Genomic DNA, 26344 nt, shown 5'->3' on the forward strand with positions numbered 1-26344 from the left:
ACATCTATAAAATATTATATAAATAAGGATAAAAAAGTCTGCAAAGATATTCGACAAATATTAGGCAGTAAATCTTGGTTTTTGTTTCTTGTTTCTTGAATTTATTTTTTTTTGTTTTGGCTTTAAGTATGTTTTCTCACTTTCTTTTTCCTGCAATGAACCATAGTTTACATATGGAAAATTAAATTACTAAAAGAAAAGAAGCCCAACAGCTAGGAACTGACCTGGCATTCATAGTAAGGCCCTGTGGTTCTGCTGAACATAAACAATTTCACAGAACACCAACATCAGATGAAGCCATTCTGACCACAATGGATCAAGACAGAAATAAAGCCACTCTGCAATCATGTCCGAACATATACAAATTATAAAATTTTTTTCAAACCACAAAAATGACTAAATATCCCCTTATTTGAGCTAATATGAATGACAGCTTTGGCCTTGCTTCGTTCCTTCAGTCCTCTAGGTAAGATTAAGATATCCAGTCATAGACTTGCCCCACTTTCTTCCTGACAGACTTAATCCAGAGGAAAGCCTGCTTCCTTGACACTCTCCCAAATCAGCAAGCCCAAATTCTATAATAAGTTCTTTCTAACACCCACTTACTGAGATCCCTACCATTTTGAGTGATATAAGCTTTCTCTTAAACCCAACGTGTTCAGCTATCAGTGTGTTCCTGATGGTCACTGGAGAACACTGGCTTTAAAGATGGAAAGATAATGGTTTTTGCCCTCCAATGGTTCCCACTCCGCATTTATACCAACAAGAAATTCAATGTGCTGAACAATCTGAAATATACAATAATATATACTAGATACATACTAGATATATATACTGTAGTAGATATATACTAGAAATATCAAATGTTGGGGCACCTGGGTGGTTCAGTCAGTTATGCATCTGCCTTTGGCTCTGGTCATGATCTCAGGGTCCTGGGATACAGCCCCGAGTTTTGTTGGGCTCCCTACTCAGCAGGGCCCCTGCTTCTCCCACTGTCCCTCCCCCCTCCTCATTCTCTCTCTCTCTCTCTCTCTCTCTCAAATAAATAAATAAGTAAAATCTTTTTTAAAAATGGGGGAAATGTAAAAATTTCATCTCAATAAAGGTGGGACAAAACTAATAGAAATCTCATGGAGGGATCCATGGGTGGCTCAGCGGTTTGGCGCCTGCCTTTGGCCAAGGGCGTGATCCTGGAGACCCAGGATTGAATCCCACATCGGGCTCCCGGTGCATGGAGCCTGCTTCTCCCTCTGCCTGTGTCTCTGCCTGTCTCTCTCTCTCTCTCTCTCTCTCTCTCTCTGTGACTATCATGAATAAATAAAAATTAAAAAAAAAAAAAGAAAGAAATCTCATGGAGCTCCTTTTCTTAATTATCCTGCACTGTTTATCAAGTATTTAGGATAGTACTAACTCAGATGATGAGCTACAAAGCAAGACTTCTTTGAGTCTGAATTCTAGCTGTATTATCTACGGCTGCATAACCTTAGGGAAGTCACTTAATCCCTATGTGCTTCATTCTCCTTATATATAATATTAACAGACTGGAATCTATTTCATAACGTTATGAGGATTAATGACTTAATACACATAAAAGCTTTAAAACAGTGACTGGCATACACTAAGATCTTAACATGCATGTTCTATGCATGTAGAAAACTCCATATTTACATTTTAATAAAAGATGAAGAATTCACAACAGAAGAGTGAGTTAAGACAAAATGTATGTTACAGGGACCCCTGAGTGGCTCAGCAGTTGGGCGTCTGCCTTTGCTTTGGGCATGATCCTGGAGTCCTAGGATCGAGTCCCACATCAGGCTCCCTGCATGGAGCCTGCTTCTCCCTCTGCCTTCTCTCTCTCTCTCTGTCTCTCATGAATAAATACATAAAACCCTTAAAAAAAAAAAAAAAAAAAAACTATGTTACAGATTTACAGATTAGCCTAGACTCTAAGCTACACTGGTCCCACCTAACAAACCTTAAAGACCCAAAAGACTCAAAGTATTCCCAAATAACTACAAAAACTATTCAGTACTTAACAAGGTAAAAATTCACAATGTCTGACATCCAAGTGAAGATTACTAGGCATGCAAAAAAGCAGAAAAATACACTCATGAAGGGAAGGGGGGGAATCAATTAATCGAAACCATCCAGAACTGACATAAATGTTAGACTCAGCAGACATTAAATCTATGTTCTACAAATATGTTTTGTATTATATAACAAAAAGTTATGCAGAGACATTGCATATAAAAAAAAAGACCCAAATCAAGCAACTCAAGACATCTAAGGAGAGAAATGCACTAGACAGATTTAACAGTAGGTTAGATACTGCCCCCAAAAACGCAAACTTGAAGAAAAAGCAATAAAGGGATGCCTGGGTGGCTCAGCAGTTGAGCGCTGACTACAGCCAAGGGCATGATCTTGGGGTCCCGGGATCAAGTCCTACATTGGGCTCTCTGCATGGAGCCTGCTTCTCTGTTGTCTGCCTTTCTCTCTATGTCTCTCATGAATGAATAAATAAAATCTTAAAAAAAAAAAAAAAAAGAGCAATAGAAATTAGAACAGAACACAGAAATAGAAAACAGAACACAAGAGGGGAAAAGAAAAAAAACTAGCTAAACTACAGAGCAAGTGAGCATGAGTGAGTGAGCAGAGTATCCATGAGCAAAGAGAACTTCTGTCCCCCAATGGAGAAAAGAGAAAAAAAATATTTTTAATGGCCAAAATTGATCCAAATTAGATGAAAATCTATACACTGAAATATTCAAGAAGTTCAATAAGCCTGAACCCAAGAAATAAAAAAAAAAAAAACAATATCAACAAATATAACAAAATTGTTTAGAACCACAGATGAAACATGTAATGGTAATAGTACCCATTCATTTTATTTTCCATGTACTCAAGCAAATTTCTGAGAGTCATCTTTGACCCCTCCCCTCTCCAGCCCCCACACAAAAAGTTCTGTTCCTAGATAATTCTTAAAACTTGTTTCTTGAGGGGAAAAAAAAAAACTTGTTTCTTGGGCAGCCCAGGTGGCTCAGCGGTTTAGCGCCGCCTCAGGCCCAGGGCCTGATCCTAGAGCCCCAGGATTGAGTGCCATGTCAGGCCCTCTGCCTGGAGCCTGCTTCTCCCTCTGCCCGTGTCTCTGCCCCCCCCCCCCCCGTGTCTCTCATGAATAAATAAAATCTTTTAAAAAGAAAAAAAGAAAAAAAAACTTTTTTTGAGAGAGCTTAACTCATTAAGTAGTTAGTTACACTAAATGTGAAAGAACGAAATCCATTTAAAACACTGTGAAAAACATATATTTATATATGCTGCTTTTACAAGAGACATGCAAAAGAAAGCTGACGTAGTTACACCAAATTAAACAAAATAGTCTTAGCAATATGTTCTGGGAAATAAACAGACATTTTATAATAATGAAAAAATGGACCCAGGAAGAAGATGTAACAATTCTAGATGTGTAATGCATCCAATAACACAGCTTCAAAATATATTTAGAAAAAACTGACAAACGGGATCCCTGGGTGGCGCAGCGGTTTGGCGCCTGCCTTTGGCCCAGGGCGCGATCCTGGAGACCCGGGATCGAATCCCACATCGGGCTCCCAGTGCATGGAGCCTGCTTCTCCCTCTGCCTGTGTCTCTCTGCCTCTCTCTCTCTCTGTGACTATCATGAATAAATAAATAAAATCTTTAAAAAAAAAAAAAGAAAAAACTGACAAACTAATTGGATAATTGGTTGAATCTTAAGTACGTTTCTCAAGAGCTGATATTTTTAAAAACAGACAAAAATCATTATGCATACAAGTGATCTAAACAACAGAATCAAAACCCCAACTTCCTTGACATACACAGAACTCTGTATCCAACGATAATACACATGCTTTTAAAGCCTACATGAGGGATCCCTGGGTGGCGCAGCGGTTTGGCACCTGCCTTTGGCCCAGGGCGCAATCCTGGAGACCCGGGATCGAATCCCACGTCGGGCTCCCGGTGCATGGAGCCTGCTTCTCCCTCTGCCTGTGTCTCTGCCTCTCTCTCTCTCTCTCTCTCTCTGTGACTATCATAAATAAATAAAATTTTAAAAATAAAATAAAACAAATTTACTAAAAAATAAAAAAATAAAAAAATAAAGCCTACATGAAGTATTAGCAAAACTAACTATAAGCCTGATTATAAACAAGCCTCAATAAACATCAAAAATCAGAATATTTTCTCAAACTACAAGAGAATATGTGCTAGACATCAATAACACAAAGTGCACATTAACTGTTATTTATGTGGGATATGTTATTTATATTGGGATATACATATCCCAAATAAAAATGATTAAAATAGTAAGTTTTATGTTGTTTTTTACCACAGTAAAGAAAAGACTTTAGGGCCCCTGGGTGGCTCAGGTCATGATCCCAGGGTCCTGGGATGGAGGTCTGCATCAGGCTCTCTGCTCAGCAGAGTCTGCTTCTCCCTCTACCCCTCCCCCTTGCTCATGCATGTGCGCACACATGTTATCTCTCTCAAATGAATCTATTTAAAAAAAAGAAAAAAGACTTTAAAACTCTCCCATTCATTTGAAATGAAGCAATAATGAATGTGTAAATAATCCATGGGATGAAGAAAAAAAGATAATTAGAAAACATTCTGAAGTGAATGATGATAAAAATATTTCAAAACTTGTGGGCACTTTCAGGATCACGTAAATGAAAATATTGAGAAAAAAAAAAAATGGGGAGCCTGGGTGGCTAAATTGGTTAAGCACCTGCCTTTGGCTCAGGTCATATTCCCAAGGCCCTGGGATCAAGCCCACATCAGGCTCTCTGCTCAGTTGGAGCCTGCTCCTGCTTCTCGTTCTCCCTCTTCCTCTCCCTCCCCCTCAGCCACTCCCCTGCTTGTGCTATCTCTCTGTCAAATAAAATCTTTAAAAAAATAAAGGCAAAAATAAATAAATAAATAAAGTAAGTAAGTAAGTAAATATAAAGGCAGAAAAAAATAAAATAAAATAAAAAAATAAATAAAGGCAGAAAACTGGTGACATAAGCTTCCAGCTTAAAAAAAAACTAGAAAAATAACAGCCAGTTAATCTTAAAAAAAAAAAGATTAGGAAGAAAATAAAAGGGCAAAATTATCAATAAAATAGAACTCAACAAAAAAAAAAAATAGAACTCAACAATCAAAATTATTCTTTTTAAAGATAATGTTGATAACTTCCAAGCAAAATTATTAAGAAAAAGAAAACAGTTAATAAGATACCAAAACATGCCAAGGACATTACAAGAAAATAGTTGCAAAAATCCTTATCAAAATATTAACTAGGAGCATCTAGCTAGCCCAGTCAAAAGAGGGTGAGACTCTTGATCTCAGGGTAGTGATTTTGAGCCCCATTGTATAGAGATTATGTAAATAAATAAAAATGTTTTTTAAATATTAGTAACGAATACAATATAAAAAAAAAGAACAAATCGGAACCAAATGGGGCTTACTCTATATAAGCAAAGACTTTTAACATTCAATTTTTTAAAAAACTCAATGTTATTCAGCTTAATAACAGAAATTTGGAGGAAAATATGTAATCATCATGAGATGCAAAAAAGAAAAAGCACATGAAAAATTCAATACCCATGTATGATTAAAACATTTGCAAACTAAAAATAAGATGAAAACTTCCTTGGAGCCCCTAGCTGGCTCAGTCCATAGAACATACAATTTGATCTCAAGGTTGTGAGTTAGAACTCCACACGGGGTGCAGAGATTACTTAAAAACACATACATACATACATACATAAAGAGGAAATTTCCTTAATCTGACAGAGTATCCAAAGAAAACCTACAGACATCATCATACCTCATAATAAATTACTGAAAGCATTCTCCCCCTGAGATTGGGAACATGATAAGGATGCTCACACTATCACCTTTTATTTCAACATTGTGCTGGACATCCTAGCCAGTGCAGTAAGGCAAAAAATAAATAAATAAATAAAGGAAGAATAGGAAAGAGAAAAAATATATGTATCATCATTTGCAAACACAGGGAAAATACAAAAAGCATATACATTAAACATTAGAACTCATGTTTGAAAATTTCAATACATAACAATAGATTGAATTTCTATATACCAACAATTCATTTTTTTAATTATACCTTTTATAATAATATCAAAAAACATCAAATTCCTAGGGGGAAAAAGAAAAATAAAATGAAACATGCAAGACCACCACACTGAAAACTTCAAAAGTCTGAGACGCCTGGGTGGCTCAGTGGTTGAGAGTCTGCCTTCAGCCCAGGGCATGATCCTGGAGTCCCAGGATCAAGTCCCAACATCAGGCTCCCTGCATGGAGCCCACTTCTCCTTCTGCCTGTGTCTCTGCCCCAATCCTCCCCCCTCGCCCCCCACCCCCGTGTCTCTCATGAATAAAGAAATAAAACCTTAAAAAAAAAAGAAAAGAAAACTTCAAAAGTCTGAGAAGGGGTGCCTGCTGGCTCAGGCTGTAAGGCATGCAACTCTTGATCTCGGGGTCATGAGTTTGAGGCCCACATTGGGAGTAGAGTTTACTTTAAAAAAAAAAAAAAAAGTTTGAGAAAAATAAAAGGACTAAATAAATGGAATATTCCTTGTTTATGGATTTTAAGACAATATTATTAACGATTTTTACTTCTCAAATATCTATAGATGCCACAAAGTATCAAACTCTCATTCAGTTTCTTTTTGTGAAAATTGAAAAGCTAAGTCTGCAATTTATATGGCAATTTAAAAAGAACAGTCAAGGCAATTTTAAAGAACAAATTAGAATCCTATACCAAGGAGTGCAGTAAATATACAACATATCAACACCTACAGCAATTAATCAGGTTCTACACTTGATGTGTGCTTTTTATTATGTGTATAACTTAACATCAAGCAGACTGTTATTAGAGTTAATGTGACATCCACATCAGGAAGAATGTACCTTCACATAACCTTCTCATTACCTTCAGCTCTAGGTAATCTTAAAGAAAATTCCCCAAAGCTTTATAGTTTTAAAAACTGAAAAGAAATATACAAGTACTTTTGCACTTTCTCTAATTTCTACCTTAGTATTTTAAAGAAGAGGTATAGATATAGACGGACAAATGGTCCCCAACTTAGGATAGTCTGACTTACAATTTTCCAACTTTACAATGGTGTAAAAACAATATGCATTCAGTAAAACCATACCCTGAATGTGAATTTAGGATTGGCAATATACAGTATGATCCTCTCATGACTATGGGCAAAAGCAGCTCCAGCTCTCAACCAGCCACAGGATTATGAGAACAAACAACCAGTACATAAATAACCATTCTATACCCATACAACCATTCTGTTTTTCACTTTCAGTACCATATTCAATAAATAACATAAAATATTCAACACTTTATTATAAAATAGGCCTGTGTTAGATGATTTTTGTCCAACTGCAGGCAAATATCAGTGTTCTGGGCATATTTAAAGTCGGCTAGGCTAAGCTATGAGGCTCAGTTGGTTACGTGTGTAAAATGCATTTTGATTTAGGGTATCTTTGACTTAGTGTGTAAAATGCATTTTGATTTAGGATATCTGACTTACAGTGGGTGTCAGGATGTAACTACATCTAAGTCAAAGGATACATATATCTATGAAATGAAATAAAATTTCTTACTCTATTACATGCATTCTCAACACAGCTATCACTAACAAAGAAACAAAAAAAAAATCTTAGGTATTACAATGGTTTGTGGCTCATCAAAACACAATCCTGACAAAATTTAATTCTTCAGTACATAATTTCTGTTAGATAGAAATCAATAAAATTTTTAATTTAAACTTTCTGTTTAGGGAGAAATTATTAAAAGGGTCGAGAAACAATGGCCTAGAACACAGGCATATTCAATATATGTTTGCTTATATATAAATTGATTGTAAAATACCTTAGAAATGATCAATTTGTAGAATGAAAATCTATGGCCTAGGTAAGTTCCCTTACTTATCCAAAGTCACAATGGCAGAACAGGTCTTAATCTGTTTCAAGGATATCAAAACCTACCTCAAGTTCACTAGTATAATCCTAGACTCACTATAATATTGCTAAAGCATCATTTGGGGGAAAAAAAAGGTTAGAGGATGATAAATCCCTGACGCCAGGTGTTTGCCAAATCACCCATAGTATTAAACAGTAGGCATGCTGCCATCTGTTACAGGAGGTAAAAATAAATGGAACCTAGCAATGACAGATCCAACCTCAGAGGAGTTTAGTCACTGAATCCACAATAAAATGCAAAATGAGAAATTGCCTAAATGCACAATTCACTGGCTATTGTTAGCATACTACCTAGAACAGAAAGCCAGACACTTTTAGGGTGGATTGTGACGTTACACAGACCCAGATTCCAACTGGTCCAGTGCACCATCAAGTTGCTAACCTCAAAACCATCATAAAGGAGAAAAATCATGCTGAACAGCAAATTTACAGCTGTTTACCAAAATGATTCAGGAGGCAAGGAAACAAAATCAGGAAACTAATAAAACCAGGGGATATAGTGTAAAAGTTGTCTCATTTAATGGCTCAAGATAGCTAGCTCCCTAAAAAACCTTTTTGTTTTTTTAATTTTTTTAGAGATTTTATTTATTTGACAGAGAGAGCACATGAGCACAAGCAGGGGGAATGGCAGAGGGAGAGGGAGAAGCAGGCTCCCCACTGAGCAGGGAGCCCAAAGTGGGGCTCAATCCCAGGACCCTGGGATCATGACTTAAGCTGAAGGCAGATACTTAACCAACTGTGCCACCCAGGCACCCCTAAAAAAAACCTTTATTAATACAACTCATAAGAATGGTTAAGTTAGCCTGCTTCTCCCCCTCCGTAGCTCCCTCTGCTTGTGCTTGCTCACATTCTCTCTCAAATATATAAAAATCCTTAAAATAAATTTAAAAAAAGAATGGTTAAAGTAGAAGCAGTCTATGGTTTGAAGACCATGGCACGTTTGTGATAATACAGGACCCACAGATCACTACTGTTATTCCTTAATGGCAATGACTAACCCAAACAAGAGGGCTAGCCTTGTACAATGAATGAAGTGGCTAGAGAGTTTGTTTATCCTGAGAAGAGGAACTGTCCTGTCCTTTGCATGCAAAGTGGAATAGTCCAGATGAAGTGGTTGATATGCTGTACATGCAGGCCATACTAGATTTGCTTTATAGTGACCAAGATATTCAACCACTTAATATATCCCATCCCCAGGTCGTGGTGAATACTGTGTATAAAAATTACTCCTACTACATGGGGACCCATGTAACTTTACTTTTACCAACAAAAGAAACTGTTCAGGATGTTGGATCAGAGTTGCTGTCTCAAGCTTCCCGTCACAGGTCAGGAATGATACCAAAAAATTAGATGGTTCACTAACAAGCAGAAAAGACAAAGGAGATGGCAAATCTACTTGCCCCAGTAGAATGGAAGGTTTTAGTGGTTACCGAAAAAAACAGATAAATAAAGCAGATATTGATAAAGTTGGCAAAAGTTTTTAACCCATCATTATCAGATACTGAGTGGACTGATAGGAGCTGCTACTTAGTCTCCCAATATTGAAAGGCCCCTAACAAATCTACTCTATTTACTCTAGTTTGGAGACCTTAAAAAGCCAGAACACAGGGACACCTGGGTGGCTCAGCAGTTAAGAGTCTGCCTTCGGCTCAGCATGTGATCCCGGAGCCTGGGGATCAAGTCCTGCATCGGGCTCCCTGAGAGGAGCCTGCTCCTCCCTCTGCCTATGTCTCTGCCTCTCTCTCTGTATCTCTCATGAATAAATAAAATCTTAAAAAAAAAAAAAAGCCAAAACACAAAGAGGAAAAAAACTATGATATTAAGCATGTGCCATCAACCTGGGGATAGTCAACAGATCAATCAAAGATGAAAAATGACTGTGAAGGTAGAATCTTAACCCTCAGGAGCCAGAGACCCGAGACCAAATGAACATATGTGGGTAAAATGGCCTAGAGCGGGAGAGAAGAAACCTTTTTGAGACTCCTTGACATGGAAGCCCAATGAATCTAACACCTTCATCAGAGACCCTAAAAGGAACAATAGGTAAAACTTGAGATACGGGGATGCTACTGTTGATGAGAAAATTTTGGATGCAAATTAGTGTTGGAACAGATATATGAGGTGATTTTGTCTCCTCTGCCAGAATGTATTACTGATTAGATTATGTTTTGTGGAAATGCTTCCTTTAGCTTTATAAAATAGAAGACACATAAATTTACCCTGCAGTCTGGACTAATGGACCATACCAACTGGGAACTTACAAAATTGCCCAAACCTGCCACAGATGCTATTTACAGCAATATAGAACACCTGGTGGGCAAAAAGAGTTTATAGCTTTAATGACACCTTAGAAGCTAAAGTGACATCAATAAACTTAAAGGTCATTTTGAGACCCGCAAAATACAGTCCAATACCTTCTTTCGGTATGTGACACTGTCCTACAACTACAAACCCTGAGGTGGTAAAAGTATTAAACTCTACTTAGTCACTCTTGAAATTTCTTTAATCCTAAGGATGATTTAAGATACCAAGCAGAGGGACGCCTGGGTGGCTCGGCAGTTGAGCGTCTGCCTTTGGCTTAGGGCATGATCCCAGAGTCCCAGGATTGAGTCCACCAGCAGGCTCCCTGTATGGAATTTGCTTCTCCCTCTGCCTATATCTCTGCCTCACTCTCTCGCTCTCTGTCTCTCATGAATAAATAAAATCTTAAAAAAAAAAAAAAAAAAAGATACCAAGCAGGGAACCTGTTTTGACATACACTTATGATCTAGGATAACTAATTACTGAATTTAAATGAATAAACTCTTTCAGGTCAATAAAATAAAAAGTTTCAATTAAGATAACGGTTACTACACAAACAAAAAGCCTAGAAAGGTGGAAATTAATACTTATCAGTTAACTGTTTTGTGGGGAAAGTGGGGAAAAAAAGTCATTGGGTTCCATCATCTTCCAAAATAACAAAAAGAATGTAATGAACAATACCATTTTTGTGCATCCCACTAACAAAAATTTTTTAATTTTGTATCAGATTGGACAAGGTATAATGAAAAATGTACTCTCCAATACCATGTTGAAAACTATAAATTAACACACCTTTCATGACAATTTGGCAATATTAAAGTGAGAAACAGCATGATAGTTTTATGTGTCAACTTGGATTGGCTATAATACCCAGTTAGTCAATGAAACACTAATCTAGATATAGCTGTGAAAGTATTTTGTAGATGTACTTAACAACTACCGTTACATGAGTGGGCCTCATCCAATCACTTTAAGTAATATAAAACAAGTTTCTTAAGTGTTCCTGAAGAAATCTGCTTTAAGGGACACCTGGGTAGCTTTGCCTTCGGCTCAGGGTGCGATCCTGGAGTCCTGGAGTCCCGGGATCGAGTCCCACATCGGGATCGAGTCCCACATCGGGCTCCCTGCATGGAGCCTGCTTCTCCCTCTGCCTGTGTCACTGCCTCTCAATATCCCTGTGTTTCTCATAAATAAAATCTTAAAAAAAAAAAATCTGCTTTAAGATTGCAGCATCAGGGGCATCTGGGTGTCTCAGTGGCTGAGTGTCTGTCTGCCTCTGGTGCAGGTCATGATCTTGGGGTCCTGGAATTGAGTCCCTCATCAGGCTCCCAATGAGGAGCCTGCTTCTCCCTCTGCCTATGTTTCTGCCTCTCTCTGTGTCTCTCATGAATAAATCGAAAAAGGAAAGGAAAGGGAAAGGGAAAGGGAAAGGAAAGATTGCAGCATGGGGCGTCTGGGTGGTTCACTCGGCCAAGCATCTGACTCTTGATTTTGGCTCAAATAAAGATTTTATGGGTTGTGGGATCAAGCCTAGCATAGAGCCCCCCATGGAGCTCCACATCACACTGGGCTCCACACACAGCAGGGAGCTTGCTTGTAGATTCTCTCCCTCTGCCTCTCCCCTGACTTGCATGTACACAGGGACGCTTTCCCTCTCAAATAAATAAATTTAAAAAAAAAAAAAAAAAAAGACTACACCATCAACTCCTAAGTTTCTAACCTACTATCCTGCCCTACAATTCAGACTTAACAGCCTCTACAACTGTTATGAGCCAATTCTTTGAAACAAAGACTATATAGTATATATATGAAATTCTGTTTCTCTGTAGGATCCTAACTGGCACATAGTTTTTAACCTTTTAATCCCACTAATAAGGTTTAGGGACACTTGGGTGGCTCAGTCAGAGGAGCATGTGACTCTTGATCTCAGGATTGTGAGCTCAAGCCCCATGTTGGGTGTAGAAATTACTTAAACATTAAAGAAAAAAAAAGGGGGGGGGGAGGCAGCCGCGGTGGCCAAGCGGTTTAGCACCTGCCTTTGGCCCAGGGCGTGATCCTGAGGCTCCGGGACCGAGTCCCACATTGAGCTCCCTGCATGGAGCCTGCTTCTCCCTCTGCCTGTGTCTCTGCCCCTCTCTCTCTCTCTCTCTCTGTCTCTCATGAATAAATGAATAAAATCTTTAAAAACTATACATATATATATATAAAAGCAGTTTATGCAATACTATTTTTAATATGCAAAAAATAAAACAATTCTATGATGTTTAAAAAACATGGGGCAGAGGTACCTTGGTGGCTCAGTCGTTTGAGGCTCCAACTCTCATTTTCTGCTCAGGTCATGTTCTCAGGGTTGTGAGATGAAGCCCCACATCAGGCTCCATCAAGCATGTAGTCATATTAAGATTCTCCCTCTCCCTCTACCCCTCCCCCCACTTGTGCAAACATGTACACAGCACATGCCCTCTAAAAAAATTAATTCTTTAAAAAATATATGGGGCAGATTATACATACTGACACAGGAGGATGTCTAAGATACATTATTTTAAAATGCAAGATACAGGGCAGCCCCAGTGGCTCAGCGGTTTAGCGCGACCTTCAGCCCACAGTGTGATCCTGGAGACCAGGGTTTGAGTCCCACATCAGCCGCCCTGCATGGAGCCTGTGTCTCTCTGCCTCTCTCTTTCTGTGTCTCTCATGAATAAATAAGTAAATAAAATCTTTTTTAAAAAATTAAAAATGCAAGATACAGAATAACTTTGTGTATATAAAAGGAATATAATTATATTTGATATTTATTAACATAGGTGATTTGTGCCCTAATAAATCCATATAATCTAATTTTTTGGATGTTCAAAAAATTGCTCACAAAATTACTGCAGGGAGAATGAATGAGTTGGAAGTTGAGGGAGTTGAACTTTCTACTTTTCGTCTTATAGCCTTGTATAAGTTTTAAATATTTTATAAAGAGTATATATTATTTTTTAAACAATATTATTTATATTTTTTAAACAAAATCAACAGGTTTAGATAGGATATGAGCCTTTGTAGTTTTCTACTCTATACTCTCTAGCTATTTTTAAGCTTCATTTTAATAATTAAGTCACATGATGTTTAACATGACCAAATATTATGTTTATAGCTATCAAACATTATAGTCAATAACATACAAGCATGTAGAAGTGAAAGGATGAAAAACAGGAACTCAAAATTGTACATGTGGCATGATCCTAATTATGTAAAATATGTATGGCAGAAATATAAGGTAATAAAAAACGGTCCTTTTTTTTTAATAAAATACGAATAGAAAATGGTTTTTCTTCCTATTCAAAGTTTCAATATTGTGAAATGTTTAGTAAAACTAAATTATTTCATGTTCATGCTCCCTATAAAAGAAAATTAATAAACTTAATATATTATTTTCTCATAGTACTGACTTGTAAAAAAAATGACTAATTCAAAATACTGTTAGTTTAAAAAAACAAACAAAAACAAAAACAAAAAAACAACCTGCTATTGTGACTTCCACTAGAGGGAGGGAGAGATTAGGACCAGGAAGGAAAATAGAGAGATTCTGGATTGGGGATATTTTCTTTCCCAGGGTTCGGTTACACAGTATTTGTTAACCAACTGAGCCACCCAGGAACCCCTGTATCTCATGACTTTTAAACTTTTTTTTTTTTAATTTTTATTTATTTATGATAGTCACAGAGAGAGAGAGAGAGAGAGGCAGAGACACAGGCAGAGGGAGAAGCACCTCCATGCACCGGGAGCCCGACGTGGGATTCAATCCCGGGTCTCCAGGATCGTGCTCTGGGCCAAAGGCAGGCGCTAAACCGCTGCGCCACCCAGGGATCCCTCTCATGACTTTTAAAAGGGTCAGGGACACCTGGGTGGCTCAGCGGTTGAGCATCTGCCTTCTGCTCAGGGCGTGATCCTGGAGTCCCATGATCGAGTCCCACCCACATCCGGCTCCCTGCATGGAGCCTGCTTCTCTCTCTCTCTGCGTCTCTCATGAATAAATAAATAAAATTTAAAAAAAATAAAAGGGTCATAAAAAATATTTTTTATCAAAAAGCAAAATAATTCCTGAGAAGACAAAATCATGAGAAATAACCTGATTCCTTAAACACAGATCTTCCATTACTTCTCTATTTTTTGTCACCGACAGAAAAATAAAGGGAAAAAAAAAAAAACCCTAAGCTTGCCTTTTCCCTCACCTGCAAGCAATTAAGTCCTGCATATTTACTTTCTGAAATGTCAAATCTGTTCTTTATTTTCATCTCCAAGGCAGCTGTCCTAATTTGGGTCACAGCACCTCTTGTCTGGACTAACTTAACAGTCTCTCCTAGGCTAAGTCTTTCTCATTTTTTTTTTTTGTTTTTTTTTTTTTTAAAGCGTATTTTTTTTTTAAAGATTTTATTTATTTATTCATAGAGACACAGCTAGAGAGAGAGGCAGAGACACAGTTAGAGGGAGAAGCAGGCTCCATGCAGGGAGCCTGACGTGGGACTCGATCCCAGGTCTCCAGGATCACGCCCTGGGCTGCAGGCGGCGCTTAACCGCTGCGCCACCGGGGCTGCCCCTCTTTCTCATTTTTTAATGTGATATGCAGACAAAAATACACATTTATCATCTAATTCAGTACCTACTTTCATATGAAACTAAAACAAGCTTCACTAAACAGCCTTTACTTCATTGTTTGCAAGACTCTCTGATCTATCCTATCACATCCTATTTTAACTCATCTTTTTAAATTGTAGCGGTTTCAATTCACTTTATTGATTTTAACATCGAATTAGTGTGGGTAACCACCAGTTTCAAAACCAATATCCTAGGTGATCACTTATTCCCTGATTCAAAACACCTCATTCAACTACTGCTGCCTTCAATATAGTCTGCCACTGCTCTAAAAAATATACAATATAACTCACCTGCTTAAAAATATTCACTGGCTTCCCCTTATATCCTAGATAATAAAATACCACCTCCTTAATGAAGCACAAAACCTTCATATCTAACAACTCCCTTTCTCAAAAATCAGTCCCACTTCTTTTCTTGTTCATACTCCATTCTGCCCCCAAAATACTCATAGCCTAGCTTTGTTTTTTTTTTCCCTCATAGTCCAGCTTTGTGAAACTAGGTTTCATTACCCAGAAATGTTTCCCCATACCATCTGACCACATCTTTCCTTCAAAGCTCAGTTCAGGTATCCCCTCCATAAAGCCTTCCCTCCTACATTTTCCCATGCTTACCTTGTTATAGTTAGTTGTACAAAAGAATGCTGTTTAAAATCAGCATCATCCCTGCTACAAAAAAAAAAAAAAAAAAAAAAAAATGGGGGATCCCTGGGTGGCACAGCGGTTTAGCGCCTGCCTTTGGCCCAGGGCACCTTCCTGGAGACTCGGGATCGAATCCCACGTCGGGCTCCCGGTGCATGGAGCCTGCTTCTCCCTCTGCCTGTGTCTCTGCCTCTCTCTCTGACTATCATAAATAAATAAATAAATAAAAATACCTTTAAAAAAAAAATGTATCGGGGGCACATGGATGGCTCAGTTGGTTAAGCATCAGGCTCTTTATTTTGGCTCAGGTTATGGTCTCAGGGTGTGACATCAAGCCCTGCACTGGGCTCAGTGCTGGGTGTGGAGTCTGCTTAGGATTCTCTCTCCCTCTGCCCCTCCTCACTCACACATGCACAAGTTCTTCCTCTCTAAAACAAATAAAGCTTTTAAGATATATATACACACATATGTATATGTCTATATATATATATAACAAAATTACTGAATTTTAGGAGCTTACAATTCTTTCGGATCAAGTATCCCATTTACAAATGGGAGGGGCTGCTGAGGGAGATGGGAGGGAAAGAGTTGGAGGTATGTAGTATTAATATATACTATGCATAACTTTATGTATTTCTCAGGATATTCTATTAGTAGTAAAGTAGTAAAAACTGGTGCTGGTTGTAAAATTACCATTAGTAGTAAAGCGTTAGAGTAGTAAAATTCTATTATTTTCTACTAGCCTATTTTCCAAGGTAAATAGTAATCCCATTTCACAGAGATTTAAAACTTGCCAAAGGTTGTACAAATGGCTGGTATCAGGATTCAAAAACCAGCCTCTTTCCACCACATTATGCTGAGGCCCAAGAGAGGTCAAGCTGTTTTAGTCCAAGTCACACAGCTGTAAATACCTGAAAATGAACTAACATGTTAGGCTTTTCTGACATTTTAGTCATAATAAAAGACATGGGAGTCTATCAAACATTACATATCTTTGGGGAGCTTAGCTAGTTCAGTTGGTAGAGCATCTTGCTCTCAGTGTCATGAGTTCAAGGCCCATGGTGGGTGTAGAGATTACTTTAAAAAATATATACACACACACCTTTAATAGGAGATGCCTGTCAAACATCTGTTCTTAGCTATACTCAACAAAGTATTAGGGCCTACTACCCATCAAATACATTATTATAAAACACTGATAATCTCACAAAAAGAAAAGGCATAGGAAATGGAAAACTGGACCTAACTGCTGATATTAAAAGTCATGTTGAATAAAAACTATAACCTCTTTGGGAGGCCTGGGTGGCTCAGCGGTGGGGGCGTCTGACTTCGGCTCAGGGCATGATCCCAGGGGATCGAGTCCCACATTGGGCTCCCCGCGGGGGAGCCTGCTTCTTTCTCTGCCTGTGTCTCTGCCTTTCTCTGGGTCTCTCATGAATAAATAAAATCTTAAAAAAAAAAAACCACTAAAGGAGACATAGTTCAAAAGAACTGTATATGTTTTTGTTTTGATTCTTCATTTAATACATTATTAGATATTAAATATCAAATATCAATATTAAAATAAGAAATATTATAGGTTTTGTTAATAGGGTATTTTAGCAACCATCTCCAACATAACTAAATAAAGAGAAGGGGATATAAAAACTGCTATGTAGCTACACAACCAAACACAAAAATAAAAAAAGGGATAACAAAACTATGCATCCAAAAACATGAAAAAAACTTGTAGTACAGCAGGAAAAAAACAGTATGCTTTTTAATTGTTCTTCTGTAGTCTTTAAACATGAATATGAACGTTCATTCCAAAAACACTATATTACGATTATTTTATCCTCCCTAGTAGACTAAGAACTTCAGTAAATATTATGAAATAAAAAACATCGTGGGGGAAAAAAAAAAAAAAAAACAACACTGTGACTGGTACTGTCGTTTCGGATCTACTTTCCAGTAGGGAAGAGTAACTTAGGGTAGCTAAGCATTAGGGTACACTCCAAAAAGCTCAACAATCTTCTCATAATTTTTTTCAATCTTGTGTGAATAGGAAAATAAAAAAATTAACTTGTTAAAATTCCATCTGAAAGAAGATACAGCATTCCTTGTGTGTGTAAGTTTTGAGCAAAGATTGAGCCCTGTATCATTTTGACTGAATCAGTCTTTTTTGTTTGCTTTTGGATTTTCCAGTATGTTCTGAATAGTTTAGCTCATGAGTAATCATCAGGTAAAATAAGTATTACTAGACTAAACTTCTAAGGTATGTTTAAAGCATATTTTAATTACACAAAATCTTAGAAAAAAATTTCTTTGAAAAAATAGGCTATATACCCTCTTTTTTCTAAAAAAGATTATTTGTTTATTCATGAGAGACACAAAGAGAGAGGCAGAGACACAGGCAGGGGGAGAAGCAAGCTCCACGCAAGAGTACCCGATATGGTACTCGATTCCAGGACCCGGTATTATGACCTGAGCCAAAGGCAGACACTCAACCACTGACCCACCCAGGTGCCCCAGCTATATACCCTTATTAATCTGTTGACTATATGATACATACTTCCCCTTCTGAAATGTTAAGTATAATTGTTATCTTTATACTTCAAAGGAAATAAAAGCAAATCTCAAAAGAAATATTCTCATTGAGATTTACCAAAAAAAATCCTAGGGCAGCCCGGGTGGCTCAGTGGTTTAGCGCTGCCTTCAGCCCAGGGTGTGATCCTGGAGACCCAGGATCGGGTCCCACGTCAGGCTCCCTGCATGGAGCCTGCTTATCCCTCTGCCTGTGTGTCTCTGCCCCCACCCCCATATCTCTCATGAATAAATAAATAAAATCTTTTTAAAAAAAAGAGAAGAGAGAGAGAGAGAGAGAAATCCTAAAGCATCATAAAGAAGAGTCTGTAATGACAGAATATGGGAGTCAGATTTTCTCAAGTTGAGAAATCACCAATGAATGACTGACTACCAATTTGAGTAATAGTTGTCTCAGCTTCTGTATCAGAAGCACTGCTTGCACAGGGAAGAATTATATTTCTAATAATCATTCTTACAGCAAAATAAGCAGTAATATTTACCTTCACTGACAAGCATATTGGAAGTTTGGATTATGAGTCCAAAGGTCTTAAAAGTGAAAAGTTGCTGCATAAAGAATAACAGGTAGGATTCAATCCCAAGTACTTTCTGACATCAAAAAAGTTTGATGTTACTACATTTTTTCCCCTTTTTTACCTATACCCTGGCTTTATTTCACTGAGTTTCATTTAAAAAAGGGGGGTGCGGGGCAGGGGGCAGCCCGGGTTGCTCAGTGGTTTAACGCCTGCCTTCAGCCCAAGGCCTGATCTTGGAGACCTAGAATTGAGTCCCACAACGGGCTCCCTGGATGGAGCCTGCTTCTCCCTCTGCACCCCCCCCCTCTCTCTCTCATGAATAAATAAATAAAATCTTAAAAAAAAAAAAAAAAAGCATCTACCCTAATATGGTTGTTTGTAGGATTAAATGATAAGATATATACATCACCTAACTCACAACCTGGCCCATTGGTACCTCAGGGTTAACTGTTATTTACTGTTCTACAGACAAATACATAAACGGAAACACCAATCTTCAAAGCTTTTCAAACTTTAAAGTCTCTGTGTTAAAAGTAGCATAGTTTGCCGGCACCAAAGTTTCCCAGGAAGCAGCACTGTCTTTAATTAATATCGGTTTAGTTTATAATTGGCTGCCAGAATAGAAATCATTTTAATGAATATAAAACTCTTCTGTAATAAACTACAAACAAGTTAATGAATAATAAACTAATGAAGTTCAGAGTTTCAACTTGGGAAGTTTCAATTTTGGAAATTTCAATTAATTTAACTTTCTTAATTAAAGGAAAGAAGAGTGGGCGCCTGGGTGGCTCAGTAGTTGAGCGTCTGCCTTTGGCTTGGGTCGTGATGCAGGGGTCCTGGGATGGAGTCCCACATCAGGTTCCACGCAGGGAGCCTGCCTCTCCCTCTGCCTGTGTCTCTGCCTCTCTCTCTGCGTCTCTCATGAATAAAAAAATATTTTAAAAAAATAAAGGAAATAGAGATTACTAATTTTTTTTAACTACACATGAAAATCATTCTGACTTCCCTATGTTTAGTCAGCTAACAGTCCCTTAAAATTTCAAAATTTTTGTCTAACAATTTTTTTTTTCCCAAAACACATGGGTCCTTTTAATATGCTCAAAACTCTTCTACGCAACAAGAACTGAAACTAACACTTCTGAAAGCCCAAGTGTCAGGAACCGTTCTGGGCCCCAGAACACTGTTCATGTTTTATTCATCTTTGTATAGGTGACTACTTTAGCAAAGAACCTGAGATAATATTCAGATAACACTGCTGAATAAATTAGTCGACAAAATAAAGCAGATTAATTCGGCCACTTCTTACAGTATTGCTCATATTTGAAACAAAGCCCAAATATCTCAGCTTTCAAAATTACTGACTTTATTTTGTGCACGCAAGGAAAATGGAGGTTCATTGTCCTAGATCCTGAAACTCCGAAAGTTAAATTAATATTCAAAATAAATGTCGTATGTACTAAATCTTAATTTATTAGAAATAAGTTAGTACAAAACACATAGGTCCCTAAGGACTTTCTCTCCTAATTTTTGCCTATGAATACAATGGCACACTGATCCATCTAACATCAAATACGGTTAATTTTACTAACGCGACTAAAAAAAATCAGAAACATCGATTCGAATAAAATATGTGTAAGTGCTACCTTAGAACCCAATCGAGTAATGCATGACCACAGTTATTACTCTGAAGCCGAGTACTCTCGCCAATCCGAGGATTTGAGAAGATAAAACGCAGGGTGAGACATCAATAGGAGTAAACCGCCGAGGGGGGAGGGGCGGGAAGGGAAAGGAAAAGATCAGAAGGATTAATTACTGCATTATCTGTGGAAGGAGAGAAGGTAACTGGGGACGAACGGAGAGGACCCCCTCGCAAGGGGGCTGGAAAAGGTCCCTTCTGCAGTGAGAAGGGGCTGGGGGAGTGGGAGGAGGGGCAACGAGCAACAGGAATTTTCCCGGTATGAATGGGTGCGTCACTTACGTCGCTGCTTCCAGAAAGAAATTTTGCCCTGAGGACAACCTCCAAAAAAAGCAATTGTGGAGGAAGGGGGAGTGACCTTCGTCCGTGGGATGGAGGAAACACACGGTCACTTCCCAAAGGGCCGAGGGAGAAGACGTTCCCGTTGGTTCTCCCTCGATCACCGGGGAATCGAGGGATTGTGGGAGCCCCCGGCCCCACCCCCACCCCCACCCCCGGCGTCGGCCCCGGCGTCGGCCCCGGCCCCGGCCCCGGCCCGGGCCCAGTCAGGGCTGTGAGAGACCCCGTGCTGAGGTGGGCGTTACCTGCAGGGTCACCTCCTGAGGGTCCCAGTGCGGCCGCAGGTGTTGCAGGAGGCTGAGGGCCCCCTCCCGGCAGCGCTGCTCCTCCTGATCCTGCACCGTGACGTCCAACTTGGGCACCTCGGGGGAGCCGGGCGGGACGTGGATGTAATTGGCCATGGCCCAGGCGACGGCAGAGACTACCACCACGACGACGGCGACGGCGACCACGAGAACGGCGGGCGCCGACAGGCTGGTGGCTCCTTCCGTCCCGGGGCGCCCTCGCAGGAGGGCTAGGGGCGCTCAAGCTGACGGGCGAGCGGTCGGAGGACGGCCGGACGCGGCTCTCTCGCCGACCCGGGTCTGCACAGCGGCGCAACGGGGCAGGGGATGTTCACGCGAAAAAAATTCCGCTCGTCTGCGCTCCACCGCCGGCGGCCGCGGAGCATGCCGGGACTGGCCTGACGCTGGCGTCATGCGCGGGGCGGGGCCTGGCGTCTGCGTCACAAGCCGCGGGCGACTTTCTAGCCCCGAGCACAATGGGCCGGCGGCTGGGAGCCGGCGCTGTCGGGGCTGCCCCGCCGCGCGGGCTGCTCCTCGGGCCTGAGCTTGAGCTCGGACAAGCCCCGAGGGCGGGGAAGCCTTAGCTCAGCTGCTCGGGAGCGCGCGGGGGGCGGGGTTCGAGTTACGGCTGCGTTTTTCCGGGAAGCGAGCTGCATGCCCCGGAGTAACCCCCGGAATAGCCTCCGAATTTGGCCCGAGTCTGGGTCTGGGGGAGTGACCGGGTCGCCCCCGCCTGGCCGCGGAGCCGCTCCGTACGGGCGACCGCGCGGTCGCGTGGGCAACTAGACCCCCATCCGCCGTACGCGGAGAGAGCTCCTGGCGCTTGGGGCAAACGTGAGTAAGAGATGGGTGTAAGGCAACGACGGCGCTGCAAGGTTGGTTTGGAGGCCGAAGGTCTGGCCGCACCGAGAATCGTGCAGAGCCGGGGAACAGCCTGAGGATGAAGAGGAAAAGGAAGGGAAGAAACAGAGTTTTGAGGCTCAGCGCTAGGATGGCCCCATGCCTGCCGCCTGCTTCAGGGTATTTCCTGCGCGGGCCTTAAAACAGCCACTTTGAAAACTTGTAGCTTCAGGGCAGCCCCGGTGGTTGTGCGGGTTCGCGCCCCCGCCTTTGACCCAGGGCGTGAGCCTGCAGACCCTGGATCGGGCCCACGTCGGGCTCCCCGCATGGAGCCTGCTTCTCCCTCTGCCTGCCTCTCTCTCTCTCTCTCTATCATGAATAAATAAAATCTTTAAATATATATATATTTTTTTAAAAAAAAAAAGATAGTGCTGGAAACTGGATAACCCCCAAGTAATTTACTGGTTCCTCCTAATTTTCTTCTTGATTGAGGAAAATGGTCCGAGATGTGACTTCGTCACCTGTCTTCCCTGAAACACTTAGGGCATGGTATGTTTATTAGGGGTAAATTGAATCACTAACTGGGTTCGGCTTAATTAACACTCAAATGCTTAATTACCTCCTTAACGTGAGTTTACATTCTGATTGTTCACAAGGAACCTACTTAGTTTTGTAAATCACAAAATGAATAGCTGTCAAGAAGGGCAAATTCATAAGCTAAAAGGAAGAAAAAGAGGGGTACCTGGGTGGCTCAGCTGGTTACGTGTCCAACTCTTGATTTTGGCTAAGGTCAGGAACTGAGGGTGGTGGGATCCAGCCCTGTGGGGAGTCTGCTTGAAACTCTCTCCCCCACCCCCCATCACCACTGCATGTGTGCATGCCTGCGTGTTTGTGCTGGCTCACAGTCTCGCTCTCTCGCTCTCTTTAAAATAGGTAAATTTGCGGATCCCTGGGTGGTGCAGCGGTTTAGTGCCTGCCTTTGGCCCAGGGCACAATACTGGAGTCCCGGGATTGGGTCCCCCGTTGGGCTCCCTGCATGGAGCCTGCTTCTCCCTCTACTTGTGTCTCTGCCTCTCTCTCTATGTCTATCATGAATAAATAAATAAAATCTTAAGATAAAATAGGTAAATTTTCGGGTGTCTGGGTGGCACAGTGGGTTAAGAGTCTGCCTTCAGCTTAGGTCATGACCTCAAGGTCCTAGCATGAAGCCCTAAGTCCGGCTCCCTCCTCAGTTGGGAGTCGGCTTCTCCCTTTCCCTCTGCCCCTCTCTCTGCTTATGCTCTTTCTCTCTCTCACTCTCTACTTCTCTGTCTCTTTCTCTAAAAAAAATAAAATCTTTTAAAAAATAAAATAATTTTTAAAAAAGAAAAAGAAAATACAGTGTTATAATACAGCAAGGGACTTGAATCAACATTTTCTAGACTTGAGCTTTTTTTTTTTTTAATCACGTTCTAAAAAAACATACATTCTTTCCAATTTGGAGAGAAGTAATATACTAATGCTTTCACATTCCAGATAGTATCTCCTGTATTTTTGTACAATTGGTATGTATTTCATACTAAACAGTTGACATGTCAAGAAATTTAAAACTATGCTTTGAATTGTAAAATGACTTAATGGCAAATTATTAAAAAATTATTTTGAGGGGTACCTGGTTGGCTAAGTCAGTAGAACATGAGACTCTTGGTCTTGGGGTTATGAGTTTGACCCCCATGTTGGGTGTACAGGTTAACATCTCTCAAAAAATTATTTTGAGAACTGCACGAGTTTATAATTTTAAGGAAGCATCCATTAGCAGGAAAAAAAGAGAGAAAAAAAACTATTAAGTACCTAGGAATAAAACTAATAAAAGATGTGCAAGCCCTTAATGGATGAAATTATATTAAAGGACAAATCTTTTCATAAACAAGAAAAGAGGGATCCCTGAGTGGCTCAGCGGTTTAGCACCTGCCTTCAGCTCGGGGCATGATCCTGCAGTCCCAGGATCGGGTCCCATGTCGGGCTCCCTGCATGGAGCCTGCTTCTCTGTCTGTGTCTCTGCCTCTCTCACTCTTTCTCTGTGTCTCTCATGAATAAATAAATAAATAAAATATTTTAAAAATAATAAAATAAATAAACCTGAAAAGATACTTCTAAAGATCTGTTTTCACTGAACTAATCAATAACCATAATGCATGTATAATTAAAATCTCAACAGGGTTTTTCACAGAACGTGTTAAAATGACATTAAAATTCATACCAAAGCTTAAGGTCCAAGAAAAGCTGCTACAATTTTTTGTAGGGAAGGGAAGATTGAAGAATAGGTCGGAAGAACCCCTTCTACTAGAATTTACTGTTTAGGAGTGGGCAAATAGGCCAGTAGAACCTAATAAAGTTTCCAGAAAAAGGTCTACACGTATATGAGAACTTTGAATATAACAAAGGTGGCATTAAAAATTAGGAAAGGATGGGCTCATCAATAAATAGCACTGGGACAATTGCTAATCATTATGGGGGAAAAAACTGATCCCTCCACATTATGTGTAAAAATTAATTATGAAAGATTAAAAACCTTAATGTTATAAGCAAAACTTTAGAAATTATATATGAGGAGTGCCTGGTGGCTCAGTCCATTGGGTGTCCAAACCTTGATTTAGGCTCAGGTCATGATCTTGGGGGCATGGGATCCAACTATTTTGTCAGGCTCCAAACTCAGCAGTGAGTCTGCTTCCTTTTCCCTCTCCCTTTGCCTCCTCCCAGCTCATGCACACATGCCAGCACACATTCTTTCTAAAATAAATACATAAATCTTTAAAATATATATATATATATATAATAGAATTATAGGGATCCCTGGGTGGCGCAGCGGTTTGGTGCCTGCCTTTGGCCCAGGGCGCGATCCTGGAGACCCGGGATCGAATCCCACATCGGGCTCCCGGTACATGGAGCCTGCTTCTCCCTCTGCCTGTGTCTCTGCCTCTCTCTCTCTCTCTCTGTGTGTGACTATCATAAAAAAAAAAAAGAATTTATGTATGTGTGTGTATATATATATATATAAAAGAAATGTTCATTCCTATCAACTTGATCTACATATTTGGGGCAGTTCCAATGCAAATTCCATCAAGTCACTTTTGTGGATATTGACAAACCAATTGTAAAGCTTATATGGAAAGGAAAAGGACCCAGATTAGCCAATGAAATACTGAAAAAGGAAAAAGTCAGAAGACAGACACTACCCAACTTCAAGACTTACTATAAGGCTGCAGTGATCAAGACAGTGAAGTATTAGCAAAGAATAGATAAATCAGTGGAACACAATAGACAGTACAGAAAAATAGATTCATATAAATATAGTTAACTGCTCTTTGAAAAAAGAGCATAAGGCAATTCAATGGAGAAATAATAGTTTTTTTCCATAAATAGTGCTGAAAGGACTTTATTTCCACATATAAGAAAACATGAATCTAGACATAGGCTTTATATCTTTCACAAAATTAACTCAAAAAACTATAGACCTTAATATAAAAACTTTAAAATTCTTAAGACAAAATGTAGGAGAAAATCTAAGTGACCTTGGGTTTGGCAATGACTTTTTAGATACAACATCAAAAGCATAATCCATGAATGAAAAACTGGTGAATTGGACTTCATTAAAATTAAAAACTTCTGCTCTGTGAAAAACAGTTAAGAAAATGAAAACCAAACCACATGACCAAAAGAATATATTTGCAAAACAGTTATCTGATAAAATACTTGTATTCAAAATATACAAAATCTCTTAACCATAGGTTAAAAAAAAAAAAAACAATTTCAAAATGGGCAAAAGAGGGGCTGCCTGGGTGGCTCAATTGGTTAAGTGTCAGACTCTTAATTTTGGGTCAGGTTGTGATCTCAGGATCGTGAAATTGAGCCCATGTCAGGCTCCACACTAAACATAGAGCCTGGTTAGGACTCTCTCTCTCCCTCTCTATCTGCCCCACCCCATAATTCTCTCTCTCTCTCTCTCTCTCTCAAATAAATAAATAAATAAATCTTAAGAAAAAATAAAGAATTTATTGCAATAACGAAAGTGATGGGAAGGTCTCCCTGGGAACAATTTTTGGGCCTGATCTGAATGATAGGGACATATGTAGAGAAAAACCAGTAGGAAGAAACCACAAGGAAGCAAAATCAGATAATTAGAAACAAAATAGAGATAAAAACAGGTGGAGAGAGAAAAGACAGAGAAGCCAACTCTTCACAAACAAACCAGAGGTACTGTTGGATTCCCAGAGCTACTCCTTGATTTCTGACTTCTGAGCCACTGCTATCTCCTAAATGTATGCATAAACACATGCGTATATTCCACCTGCCATCTTTATTTTGTTGTAAGAGATTTTTATCTATCTTTGTCCAATCATTTCCCTAAAGAAGGATAGCTCAGTTGCTAACAGATTTAGATACTTTGAACAATACCGCAATACACATTCTTGCACACTTTCTCATGTATAC

The 26344-nt window shown here is 39.6% G+C and overlaps 1 protein-coding gene across 2 annotated transcripts in view; it reads right to left on the minus strand.

Moving 5' to 3' along the window:
- Positions 1–22293, minus strand: part of ETNK1 (ethanolamine kinase 1) — a 63984-nt gene extending 41691 nt beyond the window's left edge. For both annotated transcript variants that reach the window (XM_035707573.2, XM_049102222.1), the window contains exon 1: positions 20996–22293. In XM_035707573.2, coding sequence (XP_035563466.1) covers positions 20996–21151 — 156 coding nt within the window. In that variant the 5' untranslated portion in view covers positions 21152–22293. The remainder of the gene's footprint in view (positions 1–20995) is intronic.
- Positions 22294–26344: the final 4051 nt, after the last annotated feature.

Source organism: Canis lupus, chromosome 27 (genome assembly GCF_003254725.2).
Source record: "Canis lupus dingo isolate Sandy chromosome 27, ASM325472v2, whole genome shotgun sequence".
Lineage (NCBI taxonomy): Eukaryota > Metazoa > Chordata > Mammalia > Carnivora > Canidae > Canis > Canis lupus.